The 27891-nt window shown below is 31.9% G+C and overlaps 2 protein-coding genes and 1 long non-coding RNA gene across 3 annotated transcripts; 2 read left to right on the top strand and 1 right to left on the bottom strand.

Moving 5' to 3' along the window:
• Nucleotides 1-262: 262 nt before the first annotated feature.
• LOC134716881 (uncharacterized) lies at nucleotides 263-12308 on the top strand. The gene is made up of 13 exons (XM_063579896.1): nucleotides 263-269; nucleotides 660-782; nucleotides 1821-1851; nucleotides 2879-3006; nucleotides 3455-3479; nucleotides 3963-4033; nucleotides 4726-4750; nucleotides 5807-5874; nucleotides 6479-6506; nucleotides 8128-8189; nucleotides 8668-8683; nucleotides 10780-10853; nucleotides 12277-12308. Exons 1-13 carry the CDS (start codon nucleotides 263-265, stop codon nucleotides 12306-12308), a joined length of 690 nt encoding a protein of 229 aa, XP_063435966.1.
• A 1366-nt stretch (nucleotides 12309-13674) lies between these two features.
• Nucleotides 13675-16002, top strand: LOC134714273 (uncharacterized). Its single transcript, XR_010106529.1, has 4 exons — nucleotides 13675-13709; nucleotides 14240-14267; nucleotides 15042-15112; nucleotides 15919-16002. It is a non-coding gene; the product is annotated as an uncharacterized LOC134714273 (long non-coding RNA).
• A 4006-nt stretch (nucleotides 16003-20008) lies between these two features.
• Nucleotides 20009-27179, bottom strand: LOC134716880 (sacsin-like). The gene is made up of 2 exons (XM_063579895.1): nucleotides 21693-27179; nucleotides 20009-21261 (listed from the first exon to the last, which is right to left on the bottom strand). Exons 1-2 carry the CDS (start codon nucleotides 27177-27179, stop codon nucleotides 21064-21066), a joined length of 5685 nt encoding a protein of 1894 aa, XP_063435965.1. The 3' UTR covers nucleotides 20009-21063.
• Between the last annotated feature and the right edge of the window lie 712 nt (nucleotides 27180-27891).

Genomic DNA, 27891 nt, shown 5'->3' with positions numbered 1-27891 from the left:
GTTTTTATACATATGATTAAAAAAGTATTTATTAGTTATTCATCATTTCATTTATTTCATTCATTTCACTTTTTGTTTCATCATAATCATTTTGACATTTGAGACTGACGACTGTTCGTATAAACATCACTACACAACTCGAAGATACACGTCACAACACGCGTGACTTCATCAGCTAGAACAATGATTACATGCACACAGACAAAATAAATGTACGCCCTATTAGTTAATTCAAAATACTGTGACACACATCTAAAACTAAATGATTGGTACTATTTAGGGATAGTATGTAATGTTTTTTTTTACTCAAACAGATAAGGACTACTACATTGAATAAGTAAAAATATAAATGTTTACACCAAAACCAAAAGAAGAGAAAACTGAGAACGGAAAGGCCAAACCAGAACAACAATTTGATCATGTTTATTATTAGACATTTGAAAAACAAAGTACATTACTCTTTTTCGTTAAGTTATGTCTAAATGATTTTAAGTCTTGCTATTTTTAAAACGTTTTTTTTAAATTATTTAATATATATGTATAGAATAATTGTTTTCGAAATATAGATTGAATAAACCGTTCTCATATTGATATTGATCATAGCTGTTGTAGAATTTTGGAAATATACATAAAATACTTTTACTTTGGTATATATTCAGATATTGTAACGTTGAAAGAACCACAACAGGTGTTTTCTGTTGTTACTATAGCCACAATAGGTGTGGCTGGTGGTTTATTCGTTGTCATAGTATTGATAACGGTTTTCATCATAATACCATTCTGTGAGTAAAAGTAATATTTTTTTTACATTTATAATTGTAATTTTTACTCATTTAAAACAATGAACGTGTTGATTGATATCGATAATTAATACATCGGTGTCGTTTTCATATGTTCAACTCCGCTAAGAGTGAATGGGGAATAGACATATATGGTTATTGAGGTGTTCTCCAGAAGGGCACTTTAATCCACAGAAAGAAGGAAAAATGTTTGTGTGGTTGTGAAGGATGTACATGTTTTTAATTTTTAATTTTAGTTTCTTGTGTATAATTCGGACTTTAGTATGACGTCCATTTTCACTGTACTAGTATACATATTTTAGGGGCCAGCTAGGGGACACCTACGGGTGCGGCAATTCTCGCTACATTGAAGACCCATTGGAGGCCTTCGGCTGTTGTCTGCTCTATGGTCGGGTTGTTGTCGTTTTGACACATTCACCATTTCCTTTCTCAATTTTATGTACCCAACCACGTACGACAAAAATTTGAGCGTTTAATCCAAAGCCCCAGGGAAAATGCAACGAAAGGTCCATAAGTGGCCTGTTGCAATTATACATCTCTATCGAAGATACTATCAATTTCCAGTTGTAATCCACGTTTGCCAGACTGTTATCTTGGACGGTCTTTACTACACGACCTTTATAGACTTTAAATGTGTTCTCAAACTGAACATACATAAATTATTTGGCACTGAACGTTAAGCAAACAACTATCATTCAATCATATTTACCGCCAAATCTTATATATTGTACGATTTTTATGCGTGACCAATGAAAGTAATGTATCCACATCTAGATTAGTCATTAGTCATTCAGGTCAACATGGGTCCTCCGAACGATACCAGGGTCTAGATAGAAAAATGCAATGTTATAAACTGTTCTATGATTACATGTACATATCGTTTTTTTCTATTCTTATTCATTTTATCATCTTGGTTATATATTGAAAGTAACATTTTTGTACTGATAAAAAAAATCTAGCAAAAAATACTTTATACTTTCATTTGTTAACAATCATTCCATCATATATACTTGGTTTCAGGTCGCCGTAAAAGCAATAAAGACAAAGACGGGTAAATATAACGTTAAACTATTATTTCATTTCTTCCAGACAAAGCTGACCATACATGAATTTTTTTATGGTACTATTGGTCATAAAGCTGTTTTAAAAGTAATTCAGTTCTCATATTGATATATCTCTCTCTGTCTTTAACATATTCAGCTTTTGGAATTCCCGATGAAGGTAATGCACTTCGGACGTGAAAGGAGTAGGTCCGGTAAGGGCCGATTTTGGCTTCAAATTTCAGGTTCATCTATGGAAAGATTTTTTGAACAGTTTAATGTCTACTCCAGTTTCTTCCATTATTTTGTGTGCAAGTTGTTAACTGATTTAGTCATGAAATACGCTCTGATTCAAGTTTAAATATGAGAAATCTATCAAATATGGCAAAAAATGTCACTTTTTCAGTTTTTTGTCAAAAATGAAAGTGGCCGCATCTGTGTTATCCTCAACCTTTATATATGTTTTGTATTATTAATAAATACAACTTACATTTCAATATTAAGAATGAACACGAATGCGGCCACTTTCATTTAAGACGGAAACCGTCTAAAATGTAACTAAAATGTTAAAATTGTGAAGATTTCAGTGATTTAGCATGACTTTATGATGATAGTACCCGATACATGTGTATTGTAGTGTCAAAAGCAACCCATATTTATGTAGCAGAAGCATTATACTTTCTAATAAATAACTTAAAGTTTACATTTTAACAATTTTGTAAAAGTGCTATATATTGGGACCAAAAAGGGGCGTTATTGGACCTACTCCTTTATATAGTATTATTTTCTGTTTTTAAATATAAGTTATGTTTATTCATTTAGTACACCATTTGTGTGTAACGACCTATTTATTATAAGAAAAAATGTAATGACAATTAAACAGACGAAGCAACATTTATTAAAGATATTAAAGAATAAAGCTGTTTTAATAATGGAATAAAAGTTCTTTCATAGGCAAAGTAAGCTTGCATAAACAAATGGATATTTATTTTCCACAAAATAAAAGAAGATGATTACATGTGCATATTTTTAATACAGATCACAGTTCCTACGCCGGGAATGTTTGAACCAAGGTCGGAAGGGTCCAGTACAATCTGTAATAAACAATACGTATGATTCAGTACATCTAGATAATCAATATGAATCTCTTCGTGAGGATGCTATTGGTAACTACTTGTATATTATTGAAGTTTAATAGTATCATGAACAATATAACTTTGGAGTTAAGATGTACTAAAATGTACTACAGACTACGAAAACAGACATGTAATTTGTAAATTGAATAGTCAGAAACCCTCTTTGTGCTAATCTACCACCTTGCTTTCCTCACGTGCAGAAAATTATAAGTTTTAGTCCAGCTTGTTTTTAAGACATAAAAACGTACACGTATGTTTAATCTAACAATTAAGTCATGTTATAGCCGTATTTCGTAAAAGAAAAACAGTAAACTCTCTAAAATACAAAAATGAAGCCGTGAAAATCTTACCCGTAAGGTTTTATTTGAATCAATTTCAAAATATATATGTTAGAAGTTGTTACATTCTAAAAAGGACTTTTATGTTATGATAATCACTGCTGTAAAGTACTTTTTGCTTCTTATTTTTCTTTTTTCAGTTTCGACAAAAGGCAATCAGAGCAGGTATAAACCATCTATATGAACACTTAATGGAATATTGTTTGAAATATGTGTCACCAGTTCGGCCTTCAACAATGAGCAAAGCTCATATTGCATAGTTAGCTATTAAAGTCCCCTATATCACAAATGCAAAACAATTTAAACGAGAAAACTAGTGGCCTAATTAAAGTACACATTTTTTTATTCATATTAAATAATAAGCAACCAAAATAAGTTTAAACATTGATATATTTAATATGAAGTTAATTTGTACATGTATCTAAGAGCAATATAATGAAAGCTATACATTTGAATTTATACAAATAAATAATCATTATTTATTTATGAAGTAAAGTGAGAGTATATGATAATCTGTCTAACCAGCAAACAGGTTAACCTACATGTCGAATTTAGTTCATGTTATTCGTTCCGTGTATTCACTTCGCTCAGTGTATTTGTTATAATCTAATAATCCACTGACTGCTGTTCATTACTCTTTCAAAATAGGCCTAGAGATAAGAAGGCCGAAAATGTAGACGCCAAAGAAACATATTTTAATGAGCCACCTATGCCTCCAGGTAATACCTAAAGTCTATGTATGTATAGTGATATCTTAAAGCTGTCTCAACGAAAAGCATCCTCAGATTTAATTAATATGAATTAAAGTTAACGAGAAATTGTATTGGTTATTCTCTTTAAATAGTTTATTTTTTAATGAGTGCACTTGTTTCAGTGATTCTATAGTTCCGTTGTTATCCTCTTAAAGTCGATGTGTTTGTCTCGGTTTAATTTTGAAACCCGTATTTATTTTCTTTCAATCGAGTTATGATATTTGAACAGAGGTATACAACTGTTGTATAAATTGTACTGAAACAAATTGTTGCTATGCCAAATACTATAAATGTTCAATATTATATCATTATTATTAAACTCATAAATAATTCAACGATTTAAAAGAGAAACACGCTTTTTGTCTAAAATTAAAAGACTCATCAGTGACGCTAGAATAAAAAAAAAGGTCGCTACTGGTTTCATAGAACCATTGGTAACATTTTTGGTCTATCCATATGTCAATTATTGAATAAGGATTAACAATTTTATCGATGCTTTGGAAAGTGTGAAGAAGAACATTAAAAAGCATGAAATATTTTTTACCATGTCACCATTTTAAAGAGGATACAAATGATCCCATCCATCATTTATACAAACTAAGAATCTTCGAATCTTCCCAATCGTTAATGCAAGTCAATACAATTTATTTTTGTTTTAGATATAAAGAATATTAAACGAAGAAGGTGGGTAGCAGTTTTTATATTTCAATTGTGTGTTCACGTTGCATTTTTACTAGAAAATTTTACACACTTTATTTTAGTATGTTACGTAGGTAATTGTTCACAGGAAATAATCAGGCACCATCTCATACCATCTTGTTTTAATCATTATTATATAACGCCACCATTCAGATCCGAAAAGAATGTTCTTTATACAGATGTAAAAGCGGTGACCATGCGCACATTTTTAGAATGAAGCGCGGAAATGTACTTCGGTCGAAACTTTTACCCCCCAATAAAGTTATAAAAAGAAGCATTCAATTCTTAAATAAACAATTTCGTACTAGTATTGTGTATAAAAATCGGGATATGAAGCAGGATTATCCAATATAAGCTCTTTAAAATGACGTAGATATAAACAATTATAGGTAAACATTTGTTCTTAAACAATGAGAAAAATCCACACAATAGGCATCAAAATTACAACGTGAAACAACTCAAATGACAAAACTCAAGGCTATATTTAAAACAAATATGACCGACATGAAATACTAAATTGGAATAGGCACAAAAAGAATGTGGCGGGTAAGACATGTTTGTTAACGCCAAACCATTTCTAAAATCTGGGATTGTAGTGCAACTTCACAACATAAGCAATAGCCTTAATAGAGGTAATAACGAGTTCAAAATGGCTAATCTTATAAATCGGTATGAAGCAGAAAAAGAGCTAAAATAAACACAATAAAACAAAGCTTCCAGCTTAGATACAGCAAAACAACCAAACCAAACATCAGTATCTAGACAGACTGGCACTTGAGGAGCAAAAACTGCGTATCCTTGTAGAACATTTGAGTTATATGCTAGTTTTTTTATTGAGTTATATGCTAGTTTTTTTGCGTGAGTTCGCGCTACGTTTACTCACGTTTCTTCGCGAGTTTTTGTTTTTGTTCGCTATAACATAAAATGTATGTCATAGTGTTTTTAGTTTTTTTTCGACCTATGTTTTTTTTCACTGCTTTTGTGCTACTAACTACTTCCAATGTTTAAATTCATTTTTCTTCTTTTTCTTTCCTATTTCAGTCTCAGGAAACAAGTTCTAAACCACACAGAACAGCACAGAGCGTATGCAAATCAGACAAACTTAGCAGGTATTAAATGGTTTATGCGATGTTTCATTTCTATTCTGATGAATTAGAAATTGAAAAAGCAGACAGTCCACAAATTTGACAAAATCAAACGCTAATTTGTATCTACCAACAGCAAGAATGGAGAACAACTGCCATATGCATGACATAATATAGGCGTGATCTAATGACATATATACTATCTTGATAAAGTACAAATTCGATAAAATACGAAAACAAGGGTATTGGAAATAGATAAATAAATGACACTTGTATTCAATATCATCAAATGCTCAAACGAATATGATTCTTAGTACTTGCTCTTTACAAGACTAGATGAGTCATGCCGAGTTTAGCATGGAGATATAAAATAGTAGGCAAGTTTGTGTGTGTTATTTTGCTAAATGTTTATCTTATTTAAATTAATCGTTATCAGTGTGTTCTGTTCAGGTTCTGGTAATGCATCAATTCCTCTAGGCTCTAACAAAATTCGTTTATGTGTTACGAAATTGTTTCTTTGCAGCAAATACATAAATGATATAAACATTTGTTATAATAAAAGATAAACGTTTCAGAACATTTTTGTGACGTATGTAGTGGAAATACATATCTATATTATACTTTTCAGATCTTCCTACTGATCAATCTACAGTAAGGTAAATACAATATTATTGATAAGAAACCACTAACTTAGAAGGAAAACCGATAACCCAAATCAATTAAGATTTTCCACGTGCACGATTCGAATTGACGTCCTCAGTGTTGACATGCTAGTGGTACCGTAGTTCGACTACTTAGATCGATAAACTTTTTGGCATAAGTAAGATGACATATATAGCGAATATGAACAATCGAGTGTAAGCGAAACTGTTGTTTAATTAAGGGCATACGATACAGTTTTGATCCTGTATTTACAAGTTCATGAAAATTTGCATATAGGCTATTTTTTACCTGATTAAATCAAATATGTAATGAAAAATATACCTTCATGTGCTACTTTTTGAGTAAAATGAGGTCGAAATTTTGTATATTTGCTCAAAATTCAGATTTGTGGCCACAATTTCTTTTTCGAAAGAAAGACATAACTTTTTTGTTATAAAAGATAAACACAAATTGTTTTTTGTTAAATTATCTGTAATTCTTGTATTTTATAAAAATAAAAAAAAAATATGCATTTTTTTATTCAGAATAACTCATAGTTACCAAATGTTCATGAATTTAGGAAAAAAACGTCATTTTTTACTGCATGTTTATCAAAATTAAAAAAAATCCTCTATTTACAGTTTTATAAAATTTGGGTCACATAATCTCCCTGCAAAATGAAACAAAATGCCGTTTTGAAAAATAGGGGTCCATGAACTCGTTTTCAAATTAAATCAGTTTGAATGATAAAAATCAGTCGAAAAATGCATCTTTTCCCGATATGTCACAGTTTGACGTCGCGAAAATAACAAATTACGTTAGCAACGTCATTGCCTTCCCTGTAACTGTATCGTATGCCCTTAAATGACAAGGAGAGCATACATTTTGATAAGCTCATTTGTAAAACTTGTGTAATGTTGTTTTATCCTTAATATATATATGGTTGATTCTTCTTGTTTCTGTTATCTACATTTTTATACTTCTAACTACTAGTTTCTTATTTTGTTACGGACTTCCAGTGCATGTAAATATATTCTAAATGATGACAACAAGCGAAAACTTTGCTCATGTGGCGTTTTGTGTTTTTCATAGTTACACCCAATGTAGTATATCTATTAAACTTGAAACGAGTTTTAGATTATCTGAGATTATATACGGATTTTACGTTAGAAACATACCGTAGTCCATACCATAGTCATAAGTACTCTTCCGGAGCACCTGAGATCACCCAATTTTTTTTGTTGGGGTTTGTGTTGCTTAATCTCTAGTTTTCTAGGTTATATATTGTGTAGTATTGTTTGTCTGTTTGGGTTTTTTTTCTTTTTAAGCAGTGGTGTTTTTAGTTTGTTTTCGATCTATGAGTTTGAATTTTGGACTCATAATTAGGGAAAAGTCAATAGTTCTTTGATATAACATTTGTAGAAGAAGTTAATTCCACTTCAAAACAAATTCTCTGAAATATTGTAATAAAGCACTTTAGTGCGGAAATGCAAGCTTTGGGGCCATTATGGCGTTCTTTTGTAAGGAATACCTCACACACAATTTTTTTCTACCTTCTAATTTAATAAGAATGCATGAAATAGTATCCCCTGTGGTTGCAATCAAGCAACAATCAATAAATGTTTTCTATATTAGGGTAGAATCAGTGCATCTTACTGAAATGAATGCATACGAAGACATGGCCAAAGAAACAAAAGGTAATTATCATATTTTGCTCTATTATATATAAAAAAGAGAGTTGTGCTATGCTAACGTATTAGATATGTATCCACCAGACCCCAAATAAGTGATTTTAGCAATTATAGGCAAATATACGGCATTCAGATTGAGAAAAACCTATTCTTCTCTGTCTTAACATTTCCAAATATGAAATTGAAATTTGATTTGCATGCCAGACACATGTTAGGTATGCTAGAAGACTGATAACTGAAACACTTTCTTAATGATTTTTCTATATGTTGCATTGTTCATGCATACCTTCATTCGACTGTTTTAGCTGATTTTATTAAAAACATTAAGTTTAAACTCATTTAAGTTTAACAGCACGGTAAACTAACAGTAAAAGTAATATAAAGATATAGCACAGTGTTCTTGGTTGTAGAAAAATGCTCTTATATTATGAATATTGATCTGCCTTATAGTCAATATTACATGTAATTCATTATTTCTTTTTAGTGAAAACATCAATAAAGTAAGTGCATACTATATATTTGTATATTCATTATATTCACCGTGTTTCAAGGGATATGGTGGACAAAAATGGTACACATTTCTGCCAAATATTCTGAATAGATATCTGATAGAGATATAAAAACTAGAGTCTTTTCAATTGTCTTTGCTTATTGAATTTGAGAAAAGACATTGTTTAGGTTAAACAAAAATGAAAGTAATACCTTATATATATACAATATATCTGCAAAGAAAACCAGTGAAATCCAAATTAAATATTACTTAGCATTAAATTAAAAGTATTTTAAATGTTAATGGAATATGGTACTCCACCTCAAACCCATTTCGATTATAAAAATCTCTTCAGTGTTGCTTCAAGCAAACGAAATTGAAAACGTTTCGTCACTGACACTGAAACAGTTTTAAATGCGAAACAGTACAAATTTGAGAACCCATAATACATTTTAAATGTTGCAAAATACGGGTAAGGTATACAAAAAGTTTAGTGAACATTTATTTATGATTTTGACCATATCAATGATAAAGCATATGCGCATATAAAGGCTGACTTTAATTATTCACTATTTATTATTTATATAGGGCATTATCTAATTAAAATTTCTCCAAGCGCTTAACACAAAACAATCAATGCAGTTAATAAAAGGTGTTAAACATTAAAACAATCAATGCAATAAGAATGAAATAAAATTTTGAAACACATATAAAAAACCAAAATAAACAGAAAAGTTAAAAAATAAATAATCTTAATTAAAAGGCATATTATACCACAACGAAAAGAACAAGTTAAAAGGTCATTTTTAGTATCAAAAGTCACATGTAATCACTGAAAGCGAGTCTAAACAATGGGTTTTCACATTTTCTTAAAACGTTCGATTGAGTGTTCATGTTTTAGATGGCTAGGAAGATTGTTCCAGAGGCTCGCAGTAGCTTTGTCGAAACGTCTTTCTCCATAGATTTTGGTGCGTACGCGAGGTTGTATAAGCTGCATGCCATTTTCCGATCTAAGAGATCTTGATGGTTGATAGGCACTAATGAGTTCCTCAAGATAGACGGGCGCTAGGCCATGCAGGATTTAAAAAGTATACAAAAGAAGTTTATATATTGTTTTCGGTACTGCACCGGGATCCAATGAAGAGACACAAGAACTGGTGTTATATGATTATGTTTCTCGGTACGTGTAACGGGCCTGGCTGCCGTATTCTGTACTCGCTGGTACTTATTGACTAAGCTGGCATTTACTCCATATAGCAAAGCGTTTACGTAGTCTATACGTGACGTTACGAGCGAGCAGACGAAAGTTTTACAGGCATCCTCGGTAATATATTGCCAAATTCGACCAATGTTCCTAATTTGGAAGTTACACGACTTCGTGATGCCATTGACCTGCTTTTTCGTGCTTAATTAACTGACTTCGTGATGCCATTGACCTGCTTTTTCGTGCTTAATTAACTATCAAAGTAAACCCCAGAATTTTTTTTACCATAGATGCATTGCTTACTATTGATACATCAAATAACAGATGGTGATAAACATTTTTCGTATTTTCTTGACAGAACATATGAACTGGCTACTGAGCCGGTAATAATGTCAAGTATCAACACTGAAAATGAAAAGTAAAATATTTACGTATAGATTTACATTTAATGTAGTTAAATAAAAGCAATGTACATAAAAGTACTGTAAAATTATTGTACGATTGAAGTACTGATATGGATTCGTCATCATACGGAGCACTCAAACATAAATAATTGAAAGCGAACAGTGTACAAATACGTTAAATTTAGTTGGTATGTATGTCTCAAGGAGTAAAAATATTTGCTATTTTTTTATTTCTTAATATAACAACGGATTGTTTTTTCATTACATAGTAGGTAATGAACACTATCAGTACCGAAGCTGTGATTACTGAGCGTTCAATAACATCAAGAACTAACAGTCTACTAGAACTGTATAATTTCGAAGTAACGTTTAGAGCTAAATAACCAATATAACGTAAATTCTAAAGCAGAAAAAAAAATTTCATTATGATTTATTTTGTAAACTATACATAAACGAATGGTTGTTCATGTATTAGAATGTACATGGTTTTGCTTACAGGAAACCAACCGTAAATAAAACATCAGAAAGCAATACTCAAATGTACGAATCTATGAAGGATGACCGAACATGTGGTAAGCTAGTTTGTTATCTGAAAAAATGCATGATATTAAAAACAAATTATCTGCGCATAAATGAAAAGTACAAAGTACAGTTTTCTTATATTTCATTTAATAGTCGTAAGCAGTATCAAAAAACGTATGTTAAAATTAAATATTTAAATATTTTTCGTTTAACAATTTTTCATTGTGATTGAAGTGTCGAAACATCCACAAAACGTAAAGAAAATAACAAAAAAAAACACATTTAAGTTACCTTTGGTGATATTTAATTAATACAAATGCCGCCCATGAATTGGAAAGTTGGTATAAGTTTCTTTGATATAATCTTCTGGTTTATTAATACTCATAAAATAAAATCTAAATGGCAATTCTCCCCGAGACGAAGTTAGCTAGGCTAATCAGTTTACATTTATAATATATGTTAAGGTTTGAAACCCTTAGACAAGTTACTTTCTTGAAGTTTCGACTCAATAGTTAATCCCCCTTGCAATCCACAGACATTGCCTGAAGTAACTTTTGTCCATAATTCTAATATTACGTGCTTATTTCGCTTTGTGAATAAACCCATGCTCGAAATCCAATAAAATGTGTTTGCACATGCGTATATTGACTACTGCAGAATAATGAATTTTATCAAATTGGCATGCATTTAATATATTTCATTATCCTCAAACACTTCAAACTCTGAAACGATGCAGATGTTGTTATTAGTTCATTTAATTTGACTGTAATGAGTTGCAATTCGAAATGCATGCTGGCTGTTCAAGACTCCTCTGTCTTACATCGTCAGTCGTGAGCTTGTAAAAAAAGGAAGTTCATGGAAGAGAGGGGCGAACGATACTAGAGGGAGAGTTAAACTCATAGATAGAAAATAAACTTATAACGGCATGGCAAAAAATACTGACAAATAATAGTACAGAAGACATAACATAAAAAAAACTAAAGACTAAGCAACACGAACCCCACCAAACACTTCGGGTGATGTCAGGGGCTCCGACCGGAAGGGAAAGCAGATTCTGCTTCACATTTGGCACCCGTCGTGTTGCTTATACTTATTACAAATCCGGTAAATAGTCTTATTCGGAAAGTCACTTGCACAGACGATCTATACGTATGCACATCGGATATAGAAATTACCTTAATTGTCCTAATCAACATCGAAATAATTGGTGCATGCTGTATTGTAATTTTAACATGGGTAGGCATTATATTTACTACCCTTGTTTAAACTGCTATGAAGTATAGCTTGCATCAATTACATGTATTTCTGAATCAAAACTTATCAATGTTGATCGAGGTATGTGCAATAACTTTTCAAGCACTCAAATTCACAATATTTTGTTTTGCGTTGTTTTTAGTGACCTTTATTTCACTATCGACTATGAATCACAGGTTAAATAAATAAAGAACAGTTAATTTTATTGTTAAGTTTCAGATAAAACGTCAAAGTCACAAAATGGCAAGTAAGTGAAGTAACAATAGTTAAATTCATACCAAATCTCCTTTTTTACCTAACTCTGATTTCAAGAATAAAATCAGCTAAATATTTGTTCAATATAATCATTTTTGTTGAGCAAATGAAACAATCATACATGTAAAATTCGTAAAAGAAATATAACAAAAAATTTACTTGCATTTATAATAAATGAAGGCAACAGTAGTATACCGCTGTTCAAAACTCATAAATCCATGGACAAAAAAACAAAATCGGGGTAACAAACTAAAACCGAGGGAAAAGCATTAAATATAAGAGGAGAACAATGACATAACACCGAAACGTAAAACACACAGAAACGGACCAAGCATCAGACAAAACACCACGAGAATAACAAATATAACATAAAAACCAAATACATGAATTTGGAATAGACAAGTACCGTGCCACGTCTTATCTCAATATCTCAAAAATAAGAGAAAACACAAACGACTCAACGTTAAAATGCAACACACACATAAACGAACAATAATATAACAATGGCCATCTCCCTGACTTGGTACAGGACACTTTTAAAGGGGAATAAAAGTGGTGGGTTGAACCTGGTTTTGTGGCATGCCAAACCTCGCACTATAATGGCAAAGTTCAAATATAACATTGAGATGACAACATACTATTACAGGACTACAATACAAATAAATAGGAGAACATATTAAACAAAGAAAAACATGATTAATAGGTAATAAAAAGCATCAGGTTTAAAATTCAATACGCCAAAAACGCGCCTTGTCCACACAAAAATCAACAGTGACGCCCAGATATAAAAGATCGAAAGTGAAAAAAGTACAAAGTTGTACAGCACTGAAGATCAAAGTTGAAAGGGTTCGCCAAATACGGCATTGTTTTTATGCCCGGGATAAGAACATTCTTATTATATAGAACAATTCATGCTGTTGCAAACAGTAACTTTTATCAAATGTATATGAAAGAGTTAACATAAAGAAACTGAAGTATTAACTAATTACAGAAAACTTAACCCGAATACATAACGCCAAGATATAAAAGATCGAAAGTGAAAAAGGTACAAAGTTGTACAGCACTGAAGATCAAAAATTGAAAAGGTTTTGCCAAAAACGGCCTTGTTTTTATACCCGGGATAAGAACATCCTTATTATATAGAAATGGACAAAAATAGGAAAATAGTGATTTCATTATACAGGTTATTATAGAAAAAACTAAGATGCATAAATGTGATCAGGAATTTAGATTACTTAAGAAATATGGACGACTGTACATTTATTAAATTGATAAGTTCTTTACTATTTCATTGCGTTTCGTTTCGGTTTTTTTTTTTTTTTATAGAAAAGCAACAACGAACAACTTATCAGACACTAAAGGTAACCTATACGAATCAATGAAGAACAGATCATGTGGTATGTTAATAGTATGACACAATTGATTGGACACGAAACCTAGGCCATACATTGACATATAATGGTTTACTTTTATAAATTGTTATTTGGATGGAGAGTTGTCTCATTGGCACTCACACCAAATCTTCCTATATCTATTCACTTATTCTTTATGCTGATAATTCAGAAAATAATCAATAAACAGATAAACAAATATTGGATACTGACACACAGCAACAATTCCATTGATAGGTACACGCATTAAGGAGCATTTGTTTTAATTCATATGTGTACAACTACATTTGAGTTTTTTGTGAGTTGTTGACTTATATTGCGTAATGTTTATTCCTTCCCGTATTCTACAATCACTATGCCACCTCCAGCTTTTAATGAATTTTAGTTATGTTCATTTCTTAACACATTTCGTCTTCCCAAGTCTCATTATGTAATTAGTTTTAATACTATAGCAAAGGTGTTTTTATTCTCTTTTTTATTTTACCTTACAAAATTTAAAACAAACAAATTGTTGTCAATATTATTTTCATTTTCAGAAAATTCACCTAAGTCTGTTTCTGGCAGGTAAGTGCCGTATATTTTGTAATGGTCCTATTTAATTTTAGATATTCTATGAACAAAAAACTCGAGAAATGCGTTCCTATATTCCTTTTTATGCGACAAATAAACAAATCAGAAATCTTGGAAAAAATGTAATTGTAAAAAGAAGTGAAAATGAAATCATATAATGAATCAGTGCTTAATGAGTATTTATTTGTATGTGGGTATTTGTTAACTGTCATTTTGTTTACTTTTGACCAATCGATAGTTTGTCCTTTAAGTGCCAGTCTGCCTAAGAATCAGGCAGTGGTGAAAACATGACAAAAAAAAACCCACCCAATTTGACAATGATTTCAGTTCATATGTAGTTATGCACAAAAATAACATTCATATCCGTGTTCTGTTCTGGTAATAGAAGATACAATTTGGTTGAAATGCACCAGGAATTTACGAATAAGGGGAGATAACTCTGTAATTTGCTATCATTCTAACCAATTTTCTAACCGAGTTATTTGATATTACCAAACACACACAAACGAAAGACTAATAATTTTTAACTCAGAATGATGGTAAGTATTGAATAGCATGATTAGCTCGGTGTTTTTTTTTTTTATCATGTTTTGATTTTTACATAAATTGCCTGATTCTTACAGAGACTGGTACTTAAAAGGTGTAGTATCGAGTGTGACAAATAATTCACATTACAAGCAATACGTTATGTAAATAAATATAGTATCAGTATTAGGACTATTTTTTACTGCTTCTAATATGACTATTTTGAACACATTTTACCAATAGACAAAAGAAAGGTGCGAATTTAACAAAGGATGGTACTGAGCTTTACGAATCAATGAAGACTACTACACAAGGTAAGACAATCCACATTTCATCAGTGAATTAGGTGTGCAATAATTACATTTTTAAGATGTACTATTAAACTTTTAAAGAGCATATTTCAATCCGAATGGAGAGAAATAGTATGTGTAACAACTTATGTGTACAAGCCATATACACACTTCTATGGAGCAGCTGTTATCTTCAATGATAGTTTTACAATTCACACTATAAAATTTTTCTCGCTGAACATCTGCTGAATTATTCAGTCATTCTTAAATAATTACGTTTTTATGCCCCACCTACGATAGTAGAGGGGCATTATGATTTCTGGTTTGTGCGTCCGTTCGTCCGTCTGTCTGTTCGTCCGTCCGTCTGTCCGTTTGTTCGTCCGTCTGTCCCGCTCCAGGTTAAAGTTTTTGGTCAAGGTAGTTTTTGATGACTTTTGACCCCGAATGCACGGTCCACTGAACATAGAAAATGAAAGTACATGTTTCAGGTTAAAGTTTTTGGTCAAGGTAGTTTTTGATAAAGTTGAAGTCCAATCAACTTGAAACTTAGTACACATGTTCCCTATGATATTATCTTTTTAATTTTAATGCCTAATTATATTTGTTATCCAATTTCATGGTCCATTGAACATGGAAAATGATAGTGCGAGTGGGGCATCCGTGTACTTTGGACACATTCTTGTTTGATTAATAAAAATAGAATATCGTACAAAACACTAACAATTTGGATCCCTCAGTAAATTACAAAATCAACATTTCGGTATAAATGCTGATGGCACAAGTTTGTTCTATAATGAAAATAACTGTTTCTGTGTTTCCTCTTATTACAGAGCTAACAAAGTCCATTGACAAAATGGATATGTATGCCAGCACTTTGAAGAAATAGGAATCCATGTACAAACAATACCGTTGACACAGTCAATATGTGAATTTTGTTTAGCTGTCATGTGTCATCAATTCTTATGAATCATATTATATTCATACCTCGATTCAATTTTATTTATGAATGTTCCTTATTGTATTTCTTCCGGATTAATGAGCATAAGTGTATTAATGTCGAAGGCTTTCAGATTTTGTGAACTGGTTTATATTTCTATTAAGAAATAAGTTAAGAATAATATGATTAAAACCAAAATATCATTACAGTGTCAACATGTGAAAATGTAATTCGCATGTAGTCGCTAACTTTTATGTTATTTGATCTTTGATAGATTTTTGTCTCATTTGCAATTATTCCACATAACTTTTACGTTATCGAAGCAATGGATTGTAATTTATTAATGCGATATATTTAGCTTTTTAGCAGTGAAGTATCTATGCAATAGAAATAAGTATATTCGATTAACATACTAACATGTTCCATTGAATTTATAAACTAGTAGAGACATTAATAAAAGTAAAAGATTAAAAATTCGAATTGCCTTGATTTATTTTTCAATTTTATTGTCCCTAGCTAGTACTTCATTAGTTTTATTAACTGGATGTAGTTAATACTAGTATTTTAAAATAAAGTCTGCTTTGGAAATACAAATATCACGTGTTAATTTAACAATCATAAAGCATGAACTAAAGTTTAGTTAGTTTTTAGATTGGAACAATAGAAATTTATCTTGATGTCCTTCTTTGATAACACATAGGAATTAAAAAACGTTTGCATAAGACATAAAAAATCATTTGATTAATGTATTCAAAACCAGCAACACACATTTCATGTTCCCAAAACTGTAGATATTAAGCAATAAGGTAGTATTGTAATGCATAATATTCCAACTCAAAACTGCTTATTACCATGTTTACAGTGATTTATGAATTGGTCAAAGGACAGTGTTGCATTGTACACCTAATATATAAACGTATTGAAACATAAAACTATACAAACTTAAGTTAAAAACTAAAAAGATTTCCTACTTGTATATAGTCAACGACAACATATTTGTTCAATTTGGAGGTAGAAGTTTCCGGCATTCCTATATGTACTTAAAACAAAATGAATAATTTTATACGTTCGAAACGCTTTTCTAGATCAGGAACGCTCAAAGCCAAACATTTGAAATCGAAGGATGTATCAGTACCGAAACCGTTGAAGAGCTATTTGTCAAAAATACTTTAAAAAATAAATAGCCAAATTCATCTAAAGATAACTTTGCCTGAAGGAGTTGAAACCTTATTTATAAACGGACGATTTAACTAACTGTTACATCTCCTGGTCGACCTTTCTTTTTTCATATAGGTCTGAGTTCCTTCACTTGTAAAAACAAAAAAGATCAAAGAATCTTCATTATTCAATTTCACATACAGGTATATATCAACATTAACCAAGAAAACGAAACATTGATCAATGAACCATGAAAATGAGGTCAAAGTTAGATGAACCATGTCAGACAGACATGTACAGCTAACAATTCTTCAATACAACAAATATAGTTGACTTATTGCTTATAAATTAAGAAAAACAGACCAAAACACAAACACTTAGCAATGGACCGTGAAAATGAGGTCAAGGTCAAGTAAAACCTGCGTAAGAGACATATAGATCGTAAAATATTTCCATACACCAAATATAGTTGACCTAATGCATAAAGTATTAAAAATATAGACCAAATCACAAAAACTTAACTTTGACCACTGAACCATGAAAATGAAGTCAAGGTCAGATGTCACCTGTCGGCTAGACATGTACACCTTACCATCATTCCATACACCAAATATAGTAGACCTATTGCATAGAGTATAAGAAAAACAGACCAAAACACAAAAACTCAACTTTAACCCCTGAACCATCAAAATGAGGTCAAGGTCAGATGACACCTGTCAGTTGGACATGTACACCTAACAGTCCTTCCATACACTGAATATACTAGACATATTGCTTATAGTATCTGAGATATGGACTTGACCACCAAAACTTAACCTTGTTCACTGATCCATGAAATGAGGTCGAGGTCAAGTGAAAACTATCTGACGGGCATGATGACCTTGCTAGGTACGCACATACCAAATATAGATATTCAATTACTTATAAGATAGAATTTAACATTACAAAAAATCTGAACTTTTTTTTCAAGTAGACACTGAACCATGAAAATGAGGTCAATGGCATTGGACATGTGACTGACGGAAAGTTCGTAACACGAGGCATCTATATACAAAGTATGAAGCGTCCAGGTCTTCTACCTTCTAAAATATAAAGCTTTTAAGAAGTTAGCTAATGCCGCCGCCGGAACACTATCCCTATGTCAAGCTTTCTGCAACAAAAGTCGCAGGCTCGACAATAAACCATAGATACAGCTTCATCCGTATCATTTCGAGGCACATAATTCGAACATGCATTCCTAGTGCAGGTTGGTTTTAAGCAGCTATTCAGTCACAAAGGTTTTAGTTTGTTACCCCGATTGTGGTTTTTTGTCCACAGATTTACGAGTTTTGAACAGGGGTATACTACTGTTGCCTTTATATAACAGTGTTGTTTCTATTTTGTTTGCCATTGAATATTAATATTGGTATTTACTCATTTTGATTTTTTTCTATCACTGTCACTGTTACATGTAAGTTTAACTATTTAGTCTGAATCTTTGCTTACACATTGTTGTTAATCTAATGGAATTGTAAGTGACTACCACACAAGAAAGAGGTTAAGCTAGATACCAAACAATATTAATCCACTATTGTCTACACAAGAAAACACCGTTGCCAATTCATCAGGAATATAACAGTTGTATTCCAATCGTTTGAGCTTTTGATTTTGCCATTTCTTCAGGAACATTTTGTTTTTAAGTTTCTTTCGGTAATAATATTATTTTTTTTTTAGCCTTTTTATTCTCGTCTTTGGGTTGCTTTTTTTTAATTTGTATGTTTTTTTTTAATTTGTATGTTTGTTTTTATTTGTATGTTTGTTTTAATTTGTATGTTTGTTTTAATTTGTATGTTTGTTTTTATTTCTCAGTAAGTTGCTGTTGTACATCTATTGTGTATTTTTAGACAATTGTGTTTGCTGTATCCCAGATTATGTCCCATTTACCAAGTATGCTTGTTTGAGTAACCAAACCAATTTTGTCAATTCAACGGAACTATTAACAACTGTTGTACAAGTGAGCTATAAAAGCCGGGTTTAACCAACCATTTTTATCGGGAAATTTTTGCACCAAGCTAGGAGTACTGCAGTTGTCTTCAATGTTTTTCGTTGATTGGAAAGGTTTGATTTTCATTATTTATTGTAAAGTTTTTGTATCAATTATAAAAAAAAAATAAGAGAGGCAAAACAATAATGAGATCATGATACCACGAGTGATAGTTTGTACCAGATAAGCAAGACAAGATAAGCTATTGTTATTATATTATTCGTTAAACAACAATCAAAACACATTGGTACATATACTTTAATTTGATATATAACAAAATAAAGTATTAAAAATCTTGCAATCAATATAATTAGGTATATGTTTGCCAATAGAATATTAGTTTAAAATTCACATTTGTAGACAGAGGGATCAATTTGTCAACTTATACACTTGATTCGTTTACCGATATTGTCATAATAGCTTACTGTAAACCAACTTATTTTCGCGGATACTTTATTTCGCGTTTCAGCCTTTCTTGTCCACTTCTCGCCAATTTAATTTCGCGATTTTGTAATTTACCTGATGTAGTTTATAAATAAAAGATCCAAGCTTTACATTTTCGCGACGATTTATATTCGCGTTATTTTTCTACTCGCGAAAGTCGCAAAAATAAATCGCTCGCGAAAATAAGTTGGTTTACAGTATTCTTTTTATATGGTTTACAATTTTTAATGAATCCATCAAACCAAGAATTTCAAATGTTGAGATACAAATGTTCGTTCATACCATCAACTAGCATTATTCGTTTGGCGATAACTAACAATTTATTTATTTTGCTTACAATACATAAATTATCAAACATAAACAAATATTCAATTGATTTAATGGTCTGTTGATCATTATGGCATATATATATACAGTAATGTTAAAACTAAGCAGATTTTCTATGTTATCTGTTATACAAGTAAATTCATTTACATAATGAACTGGGAAAATATTCAAAATTATTTCAAAAATACTACTGATACAATGATATTAGAAATGGCAAAAATGCATAAAACCAATAAATGGAGGACAAACAATATAGATGTAATAACTGTGCATATACAATTGTTACTGTAATACATTCCATTACACAGTAATTTATTTAACTTTTTCCTAACAGTGTCAAAAGGCTTATGATCAATCTGTTATAAAAGAAAATTTCAATTACTTTGAAATATTCTTAAATGGCACTCACACCACATCTTCCTATATCTAGATACTAGCAATTAACAAAGTTCCATGACCGCTTTCCAAAATTTGTTGGTTTTGACAAATTCGATTACATGTAGATTCATTTATTTTTTTATTGTCAGTTTGTTATTTAAAACACATGTCTATAATTTGCTCAACAGTTGATAAAAGAAGTAAAGTCTATCTCCTTAAATTTTGAAATAAGAATATCCCGGCAAAGAGCTCGCGGTAGGCAACATTTTTCTGTCAAAAATAATTTAACCGAGTTTTGCATAAACACAATTACACACATCTCTTACTAAACATTTGATAAACGATTTCGGATTCCAGTCCTTACACAACTAAGTACACGTTTCGTTACTGAAAATGACGATACGAGAGACACACATGTACATTAATACTTGTGTGAGGAATGTTGTTCCTTCTATTTTCAAATTTAATAAAAATTGTCTAGCCATATAATGTGTTGTCTTTTTTAAAGGCACTTCGTAAAGTTATTACTTTTATTTATATCATCAAACATTCAAATATGATTTTTTAATAGAAATTACAAACACATATAATACTGTTCATTCGTAGTTTAAGTTTCAAACCATGGAAATTCTATTCCGGAAAATATTTCTCTGACACATAATTAACAATTTCCTCTGATATTTGCAGAGCTGTTTTAGCTAGTGCTCTTCAATATTTTTCTGCTGGAATGCCTTGGCAGTCGGGATATCTCATACGATTAATGTTGCCACAGATGTTGTCTAATTGTAGGGCTAAATCTCTCAGTTTACTATCACCCTCGGGTAGATTAGCAATCAGACTGTGTGAAAGCACAAACATGTCAGCATTTGTGGCATATCTTGCACCTTTAATTGCCTTTTCTGCAGCCTGTAATAAAACAATATATTGAGAATTTGTGAAATTACAACAAACATTGAGTTTAAATATAGGAAGCAATATCTGAGTTCATTTTTTGTACATAAATAAGGCCATTAGTTATCTCGTTTGGATTGTTTTACATTGTAATTTTGGGGCCTTTTATAGCTAACTATGTAGTATGGGCTCTGCCCATTTTTGAAGTCCGTACGGTTACCTATATTTGATAATATCTGTCATTTTACTTAATCTCTTGTGGAGAGTTGTCTCATTGGGAATCGTACCACATCTTCTTTTATTATATTAGAGAGTAAAATTTAAATCCATGTATGATTCTTCGCATAATAATTTACATGTATGTGTGATTCCGCTGATTATTAAATAATATTTGGCCTCAGTAATCATGTATTAAAATCGAGAAATTATTGTTGTTAGATAATTACCTGTTGACACTGAATGCAAACCCAGTTATAACCCTTGAAGGGGTCGCTCTCAATCCCATCGAAGGTAACTATACCTGTCTGGTAATCATATATTGCTTGATCGAGCAACTTACGTCCCAATTGGATTTGAGGATTTGAATTTCCGCTTCGATGAAAACTTCTTGCAGAATTGGAAGTGCTTTGGTAACTCGAACGATACGAAGATAACGATGATGAAGACGACTTTTTACTATCCTGATTGGTTTCATTCTCAGAACATCCTGTATGAATTTCAAGAATTTTGTCCTGATGAATGGATTCTAATTCATTCAACTTATCACCGGCATAAACACTGTAAAACAATATTCCAGATTTATTTGTAATACCTTTAATAATTACATATATATATTGAACATCTTCCTCCACGTCGAAATTGTTTGTTGGATATTCCATCACTGCATATTCTTTGACTTTAATGGGATGTAATGCCTTACGAATACATGAATACAGGTCTACTGGGACAAAGGAACCTGACCTAGGTAGCCATGCTTCATTTATAACTGCATCTTCAATAAAAGGCATTCCGATTTTTGTCAATCTGTCTTGAATCATATGTAATTGAGCATGCATATTATAAAGAATTTTTAGTAAACTTCCACGCAAAACCTTATAATTGCAAATAGTACGAATCACTTCCTCAAGTTGAACATCATAAGATTGTAACCAATCATTTGTACTTAAGGTTCTGTCATCAATATACATCAAATCATCGGGTTCCAAGTAGAAGCACACTTTTTCTGTGGTCGAGCACTCTAGCCCATTTCCATCTACCAATGATATTTTCAACTCTGATACTGATATTAGGCGTATACGTCTTAGCCTTGCAAAGACTGTTTTCATTGTATTTGTACTGAATTCTTTTTTAAACAACTGCTGGTCATGTTTAACAAATCTAAAAACAGCTGTGATAAAAGTGTCACTTGTGAGACATTCCTGAAGATCTAAGACAGTTTGACTCTCTTTTGTAGAAAACGATGTTAATTTTTCAGTAAGGATTGACTTTATTGATATTGGGCGGTGTTTTTCTGGCAACATCGAGAACAAATCCGGTAACTCGGCTACGTTTAAGCCGAGACAATCTAGTTTTGCCATAAAACATAAGTAAGCGTTTCCTTTCAAATTTTCTCGAGGAATTTCTAAGCTGTCATAATATAAATTATTTGATTGCATTAAAACATTTTTTTCTGACAACAAGTACAAAACGTTAACTTCAATGTCAGCTAAAGAACTTTCTAGATTTTGTAATGACTTCATTAGTCCCTGTATTGCTTTTTTCGTATGGTCAATTTCTTTAGTGCTTAGATGTCTCTCTCCGGTATGACGGTAAATTTGTTCTAATACTTTACAGTACGAATTTATACTTGGATCAGTTCGCATACCAAGTTTTGTAAATAGTTCATGGTAAGTTCCATATTCAATTGGCAATTTAACCAAATAAGGAGCAATCTCATCATTTTCTACCAAATTTACGATTAACTGGTTAGCTCTAACAAATGTCTTGTATTTTCTAACATGCACAAGAGGAATGAAGTGAAGATTATCGATTTCATCCAGATGCTTGTAGAAATAATCGTATAGAGCGCTCAAAACGTCTCTAATAAAATCCTGATAATGTTCTCCACAAGTCTTAACTAGCTTCAAGCATATATTTGTAGCATGTTTTACTACAGTTTGAAAATCAGGTATCCTAATATTCAATTGTTTTTCAATTTTGCTATTATATGGCATGGCATAACTTGGTAGGATGTCGGCTGAAGTCCATCCTATATTCAGACAATGATTGGAAATAGCAGTTTTGTATGAAACTAGTCTAAGGCTGGTTTTGTACGACGGATGAATTTTTTCGTAACGGTCTTCATTTTCCCCTACTGCTATAAATTTTATTTCGGACAATTCAGATAAAAAATCAACATGCATTGAACAAGTATGTACATAATTTAGGAATTCTTTCACAATCACCTCACTTCGAGAGTATGTCTCGTTTTGTAACACTGAATCTGCAATTCTTTTCGCAAATTGGAGAATGATATCCTCAGACATCTGAATTTTCATACCAGCAGCGACCATGAAATTTCTCCAGATTATGTTGTTAGATGGACGAGGTAGAAATTCAGATGTTGTACACATGGTTAAAAATATATCATTTGTTCCGTCAAAAAAATCACTGACCTTTCGAAAACTATTTCCATTGTAAATCATGCTTGATGAGGGTAAAAGAGGACGTAAATGTTGGTCATGCAGAAGGTTATCCCTGATAAATTCCAAGTGAACAATTCTATCCCTCTCCTCTGATATGTAATTGAAATGTTTAAGAATGAAATTACCGTACAAAGTTCCAGCATTTATGATCTCACATTGGAGTAGTTTATATAAAACTGAAACATGAAGACCTGTAAAATCTTGCAGCACTAGTATGTTTAAATTATCAAACAAACCTATCAATCCATTTGTCGGTACTTTGATTGTATTATCAAATATTAAAAGTCTCTTTCCTGTCACAGATATATTGCCCCTATCTAATGTTGGAAACAAAGGCAAATCTTTTAATTTCTGAATTTTTTCTCGGTTGTCGATACAGATGTCTTTAATGAGGTACATAAGAACAACCATGCAGTGTTCGCTCGTTAATTCCGATTCGGGATTAATTCGTTTTCGCCAGTAATGGAGACATGTCAGTGTTGTATCTATATCATGGTATTTTGCTTGCAGATCAAACAACACTCTAGACTTGATATATGATGTAGGTAGAGACATTGCCGATAAAACTGAATACAGTTTCGTGTTGACCATGAAAGAGTTGATGTCAATTGTCAAGTGACACATGTTAACGGGGAAGAGCCACTCCGTAGACATTACAGTTACCGGCAATAAACACCACTGAGCTAGATCCGTAAGAGGCAAACGTTCAGAATCGATATATGTCCAAAAATCATTGAACCACTGACGATAATCACTTTCTACCAGACGACGCGGTCTATTAAGTTTATATTGACTTATTTCTAATGATTTTGGTAAAAGTTCTGCAAATTTGACTATACTCAAAACAAGAAAATGGTCTCTGTATATATTGAAACTGTCTAAAAGTGATTTGTGTACGAATTTTTCTGGAGACTCCGGAAGTAAATCACAAAATTCCGTCAATATAAGATCATTTCTGTCTTTAATTTCTAAAATATCACTCAACTGATTTAACAGCAAAGGCGCACCACAAAATATGTCCCATTTATTTTCTCTTGAGCAATATTTCAATACTTGTTTAATCTGGTCAACTAGTTTTAAAGTATTGAACCTGTCTTTTTCAAATCTTCCTGGTACGTTTAGCTTATATGATTTGAAAAAATCTAATGTGGCAATCGGTGATATACTCTCAATGCATATGCAAGTTGGTGTAGTTGAAATATGGTAAGAAACAGACTGATTGGTATATTTTGCATGATGAAAAGTACATACATTTATCAAAGTATCTTTCACCAACCTTGGTGAGCAACTCAACTTCATCCCTAATTCAACACAAGTTGTTCGAAAACTACAAGCGTCCTCGTAGTTTATTTGGTCAGAGAGATCGTCAATTAATACAGGCATTTCTCCTTTAATTTGCCGACTTGCCCACTTCGTTGTTTGCAAGTCTTCATACAAATAGGATTTAGCATATGATCTAGATGGGCAGATCGGAAATATTTCCAGTCTTCGTGTTTTGCATTGAAGAAAAAGGTAGTAGATTAGTTCTCTCCAAAAAAAACGTTTTGCCTCATTGAAAACTGGAATGTATTTTAAGTAGTGTCCAATATTATACTGAGACTCTATGTTGAGAGAGAACGTTTCTTTCATGTACTCCATACAACTTGCGTAAGCGTAAGCTATGTTAAAACGAATTAGATCTAAGTTCCAAATACCACGAACATTGCTATCAAAGTCTACATCAGAACCCCACAGCTTATTTCTTGACATATCAACACAAAAATGTCCATTCACGTGACCAGTTAGTCCAGTTTCTATATCCAATGGTAGTAAACAAAATGCTTTTGATTTAAGTTCGTTATGGCCTGCTGTTGGCCATATCCGAATAGCGACACCACCTCGTGGTATAATAGTAATTTCTTTCTTTTGAAGACTTGATTTCAATCGAGGGTCTATCTTTTTTGGTTCGCTAAAACCTAATGTTTGGACAGCCAACCATATTGATTCTTTATCTTGTATTTTTTTTATTTTGTGAAAATATCGAAACTCCTCGATGTAAATCGAGTTTAGGTCAATGGAAGATTGCTTAATCATATCATTATATTCTTTAAAACGTTTCTTAAAATTAAGGTGAATCCTTTGTGTATCTAGGGGATGTGAAAGTTCTACTCTGTTCAAAATGAAATGTGTTCCTTGCTGATTTACACGCGATAAAGTTATTTTTTTAATGTTAAGTAGAAAGAGCAAATTTTCTTCAATGTCACAGCTCATTTCTACAAATAGTCTTTCCATGTCAGTCTGTGTAAAGGGTATTTTTCTGATTTCAGAGCTTCTAGCCATTTCCGCATTTCTCAAGGGCAAACGAAACCAAGTACCATGCTCACGTGTAAGCTTTGTGGTAGTTAGGAAAGTATTAAACACATCAGGGTATATTTCTATGAGTTTCTGTAGTTTCATTAACATACCTGGATTATCAAATCTTGCAGTAGGTGTATATCGACAATGTGGATCAAGAACACAATACATCCCACCTAAAGCAGCACTGTCACCTTTAGACATAAAGGCTGGGGCATCTGTAATGTGATAAACTGCGTTGAAGCCAATTCCAAATTGCCCTGTCTTCATTGGATCCCCGGTTTTACTTCCAACACCAAGATTGTGTATTCCTTCCATATCATTCTCGGTAAAACATGCATCATTGAAAACGCACAAAGAAGGTCCCTGAAGGACTTTCCAATTATCACTAAATATTGTTTCAGTTTGATGTTGACGCATATCGTACAAAAAATGTACCTCTGAGGCACCTGCGTCATCAGCATTTTGCAGAATTTCTTTCAAGACTGAGTGCTTTTCTGGATAATTTTGTAATATACCTTTGAGTCGAGTTACAAGTGCCTCTCGCTGTCCAAACGGAATGGCGGTAGTATCCATAGGTTGATACATACTTCCGGTGACTCCAATATAAGTAACATATTTCTTCTTCAGACCCGGACGTTGTTCACAAAGTTCTAATATACACCCTTCTGTGGGATATTTGACATAACTTCCGATAATATCAGCATCATCGATGATTGAATTTGGGCTTAGAATTTCAATATTTTCAGCTTCAAGCATTTCTATAATTGCAACTGGTAGTGGTTTAGACCTACTAAACCCTTTGCCTTTATACTCTTTCAGAATATATTCACCTTTCAGGGCGTAAAAATGTTCTATTCTTGTTTCGTCAGCGGAAAGTTGTGGTATTAATGGTATTTTGTCAAAAATTTTCATCATCGAACATTTATAGTTAGATAGCATTTTCCACACCGCAGTGATCCACCCTTTATTGAGAGGCGATGCTTCATATTTTGGTATGTATTTCCCGTTGTTAGAAATGTTGCAAAAGTGACGAAAAATATGTACAAGCATAGACGAAATGGATTCTGGCCCAAGAATTGACAATTGAAACATTCCTGTAATTGACAAAACACTTAAGCATGTATAAAATTCAATTTAAGAGTAAAATTGAAGTTAAAATAAAAAAAATACATATATTTTTTTCTAATACACATTCTGATTGTGAAAATCGCTTTAAGGAATAATTTACATAATTATTTTGATGTAACCATCCAGAATTCATTTAATCAATCTACGTAGGATTTCTTAATTTACCCTACGGCACCGCAACGGTCTTAATTTTCTAGAAGTTGTAAACGTTTTCTTGAATATTAACCCTTTTACAGTTATGAAACGTCTAAATGAGGTGAAGATGTCATTTGTCATGTGTTATATCATTTAAAACAAGAGCTTGGTAGCATGACTAAATATGAGTATTACACAAAACTAGATGATTGATTCAACATTTTTCATTTTTCTGTCAATATTTATAAAGCCCGTTTGTAATTGTAGTTTGGTATATCTTCATGTTATTTCGCTATCAGGAAACTTAAGTTTTAACTGCAGACTTTTTATTTAGTTTTTTAATATTTTTTCACAACTTTAA

This window comes from Mytilus trossulus, chromosome 4 (genome assembly GCF_036588685.1).
Source record: "Mytilus trossulus isolate FHL-02 chromosome 4, PNRI_Mtr1.1.1.hap1, whole genome shotgun sequence".
Taxonomy (NCBI): domain Eukaryota; kingdom Metazoa; phylum Mollusca; class Bivalvia; order Mytilida; family Mytilidae; genus Mytilus; species Mytilus trossulus.
This window is presented reverse-complemented; position numbering and strand designations above follow the sequence as displayed.

Coding starts and splice junctions, on each gene's coding strand:
- LOC134716881 (XM_063579896.1), top strand. Junction 4,751..5,806: donor AAGAATATTAAACGAAGAAG/GTGGGTAGCAGT, acceptor TTCCTATTTCAG/TCTCAGGAAACAAGTTCTAA. Junction 6,507..8,127: donor ACTGATCAATCTACAGTAAG/GTAAATACAATA, acceptor TTTCTATATTAG/GGTAGAATCAGTGCATCTTA.
- LOC134716880 (XM_063579895.1), bottom strand. CDS start 27,179: ATGAAAATTTTTGACAAAATACCATTAATACCACAACTTTCCGCTGAC. Junction 21,262..21,692: donor TTTGCATTCAGTGTCAACAG/GTAATTATCTAA, acceptor GTTTTATTACAG/GCTGCAGAAAAGGCAATTAA.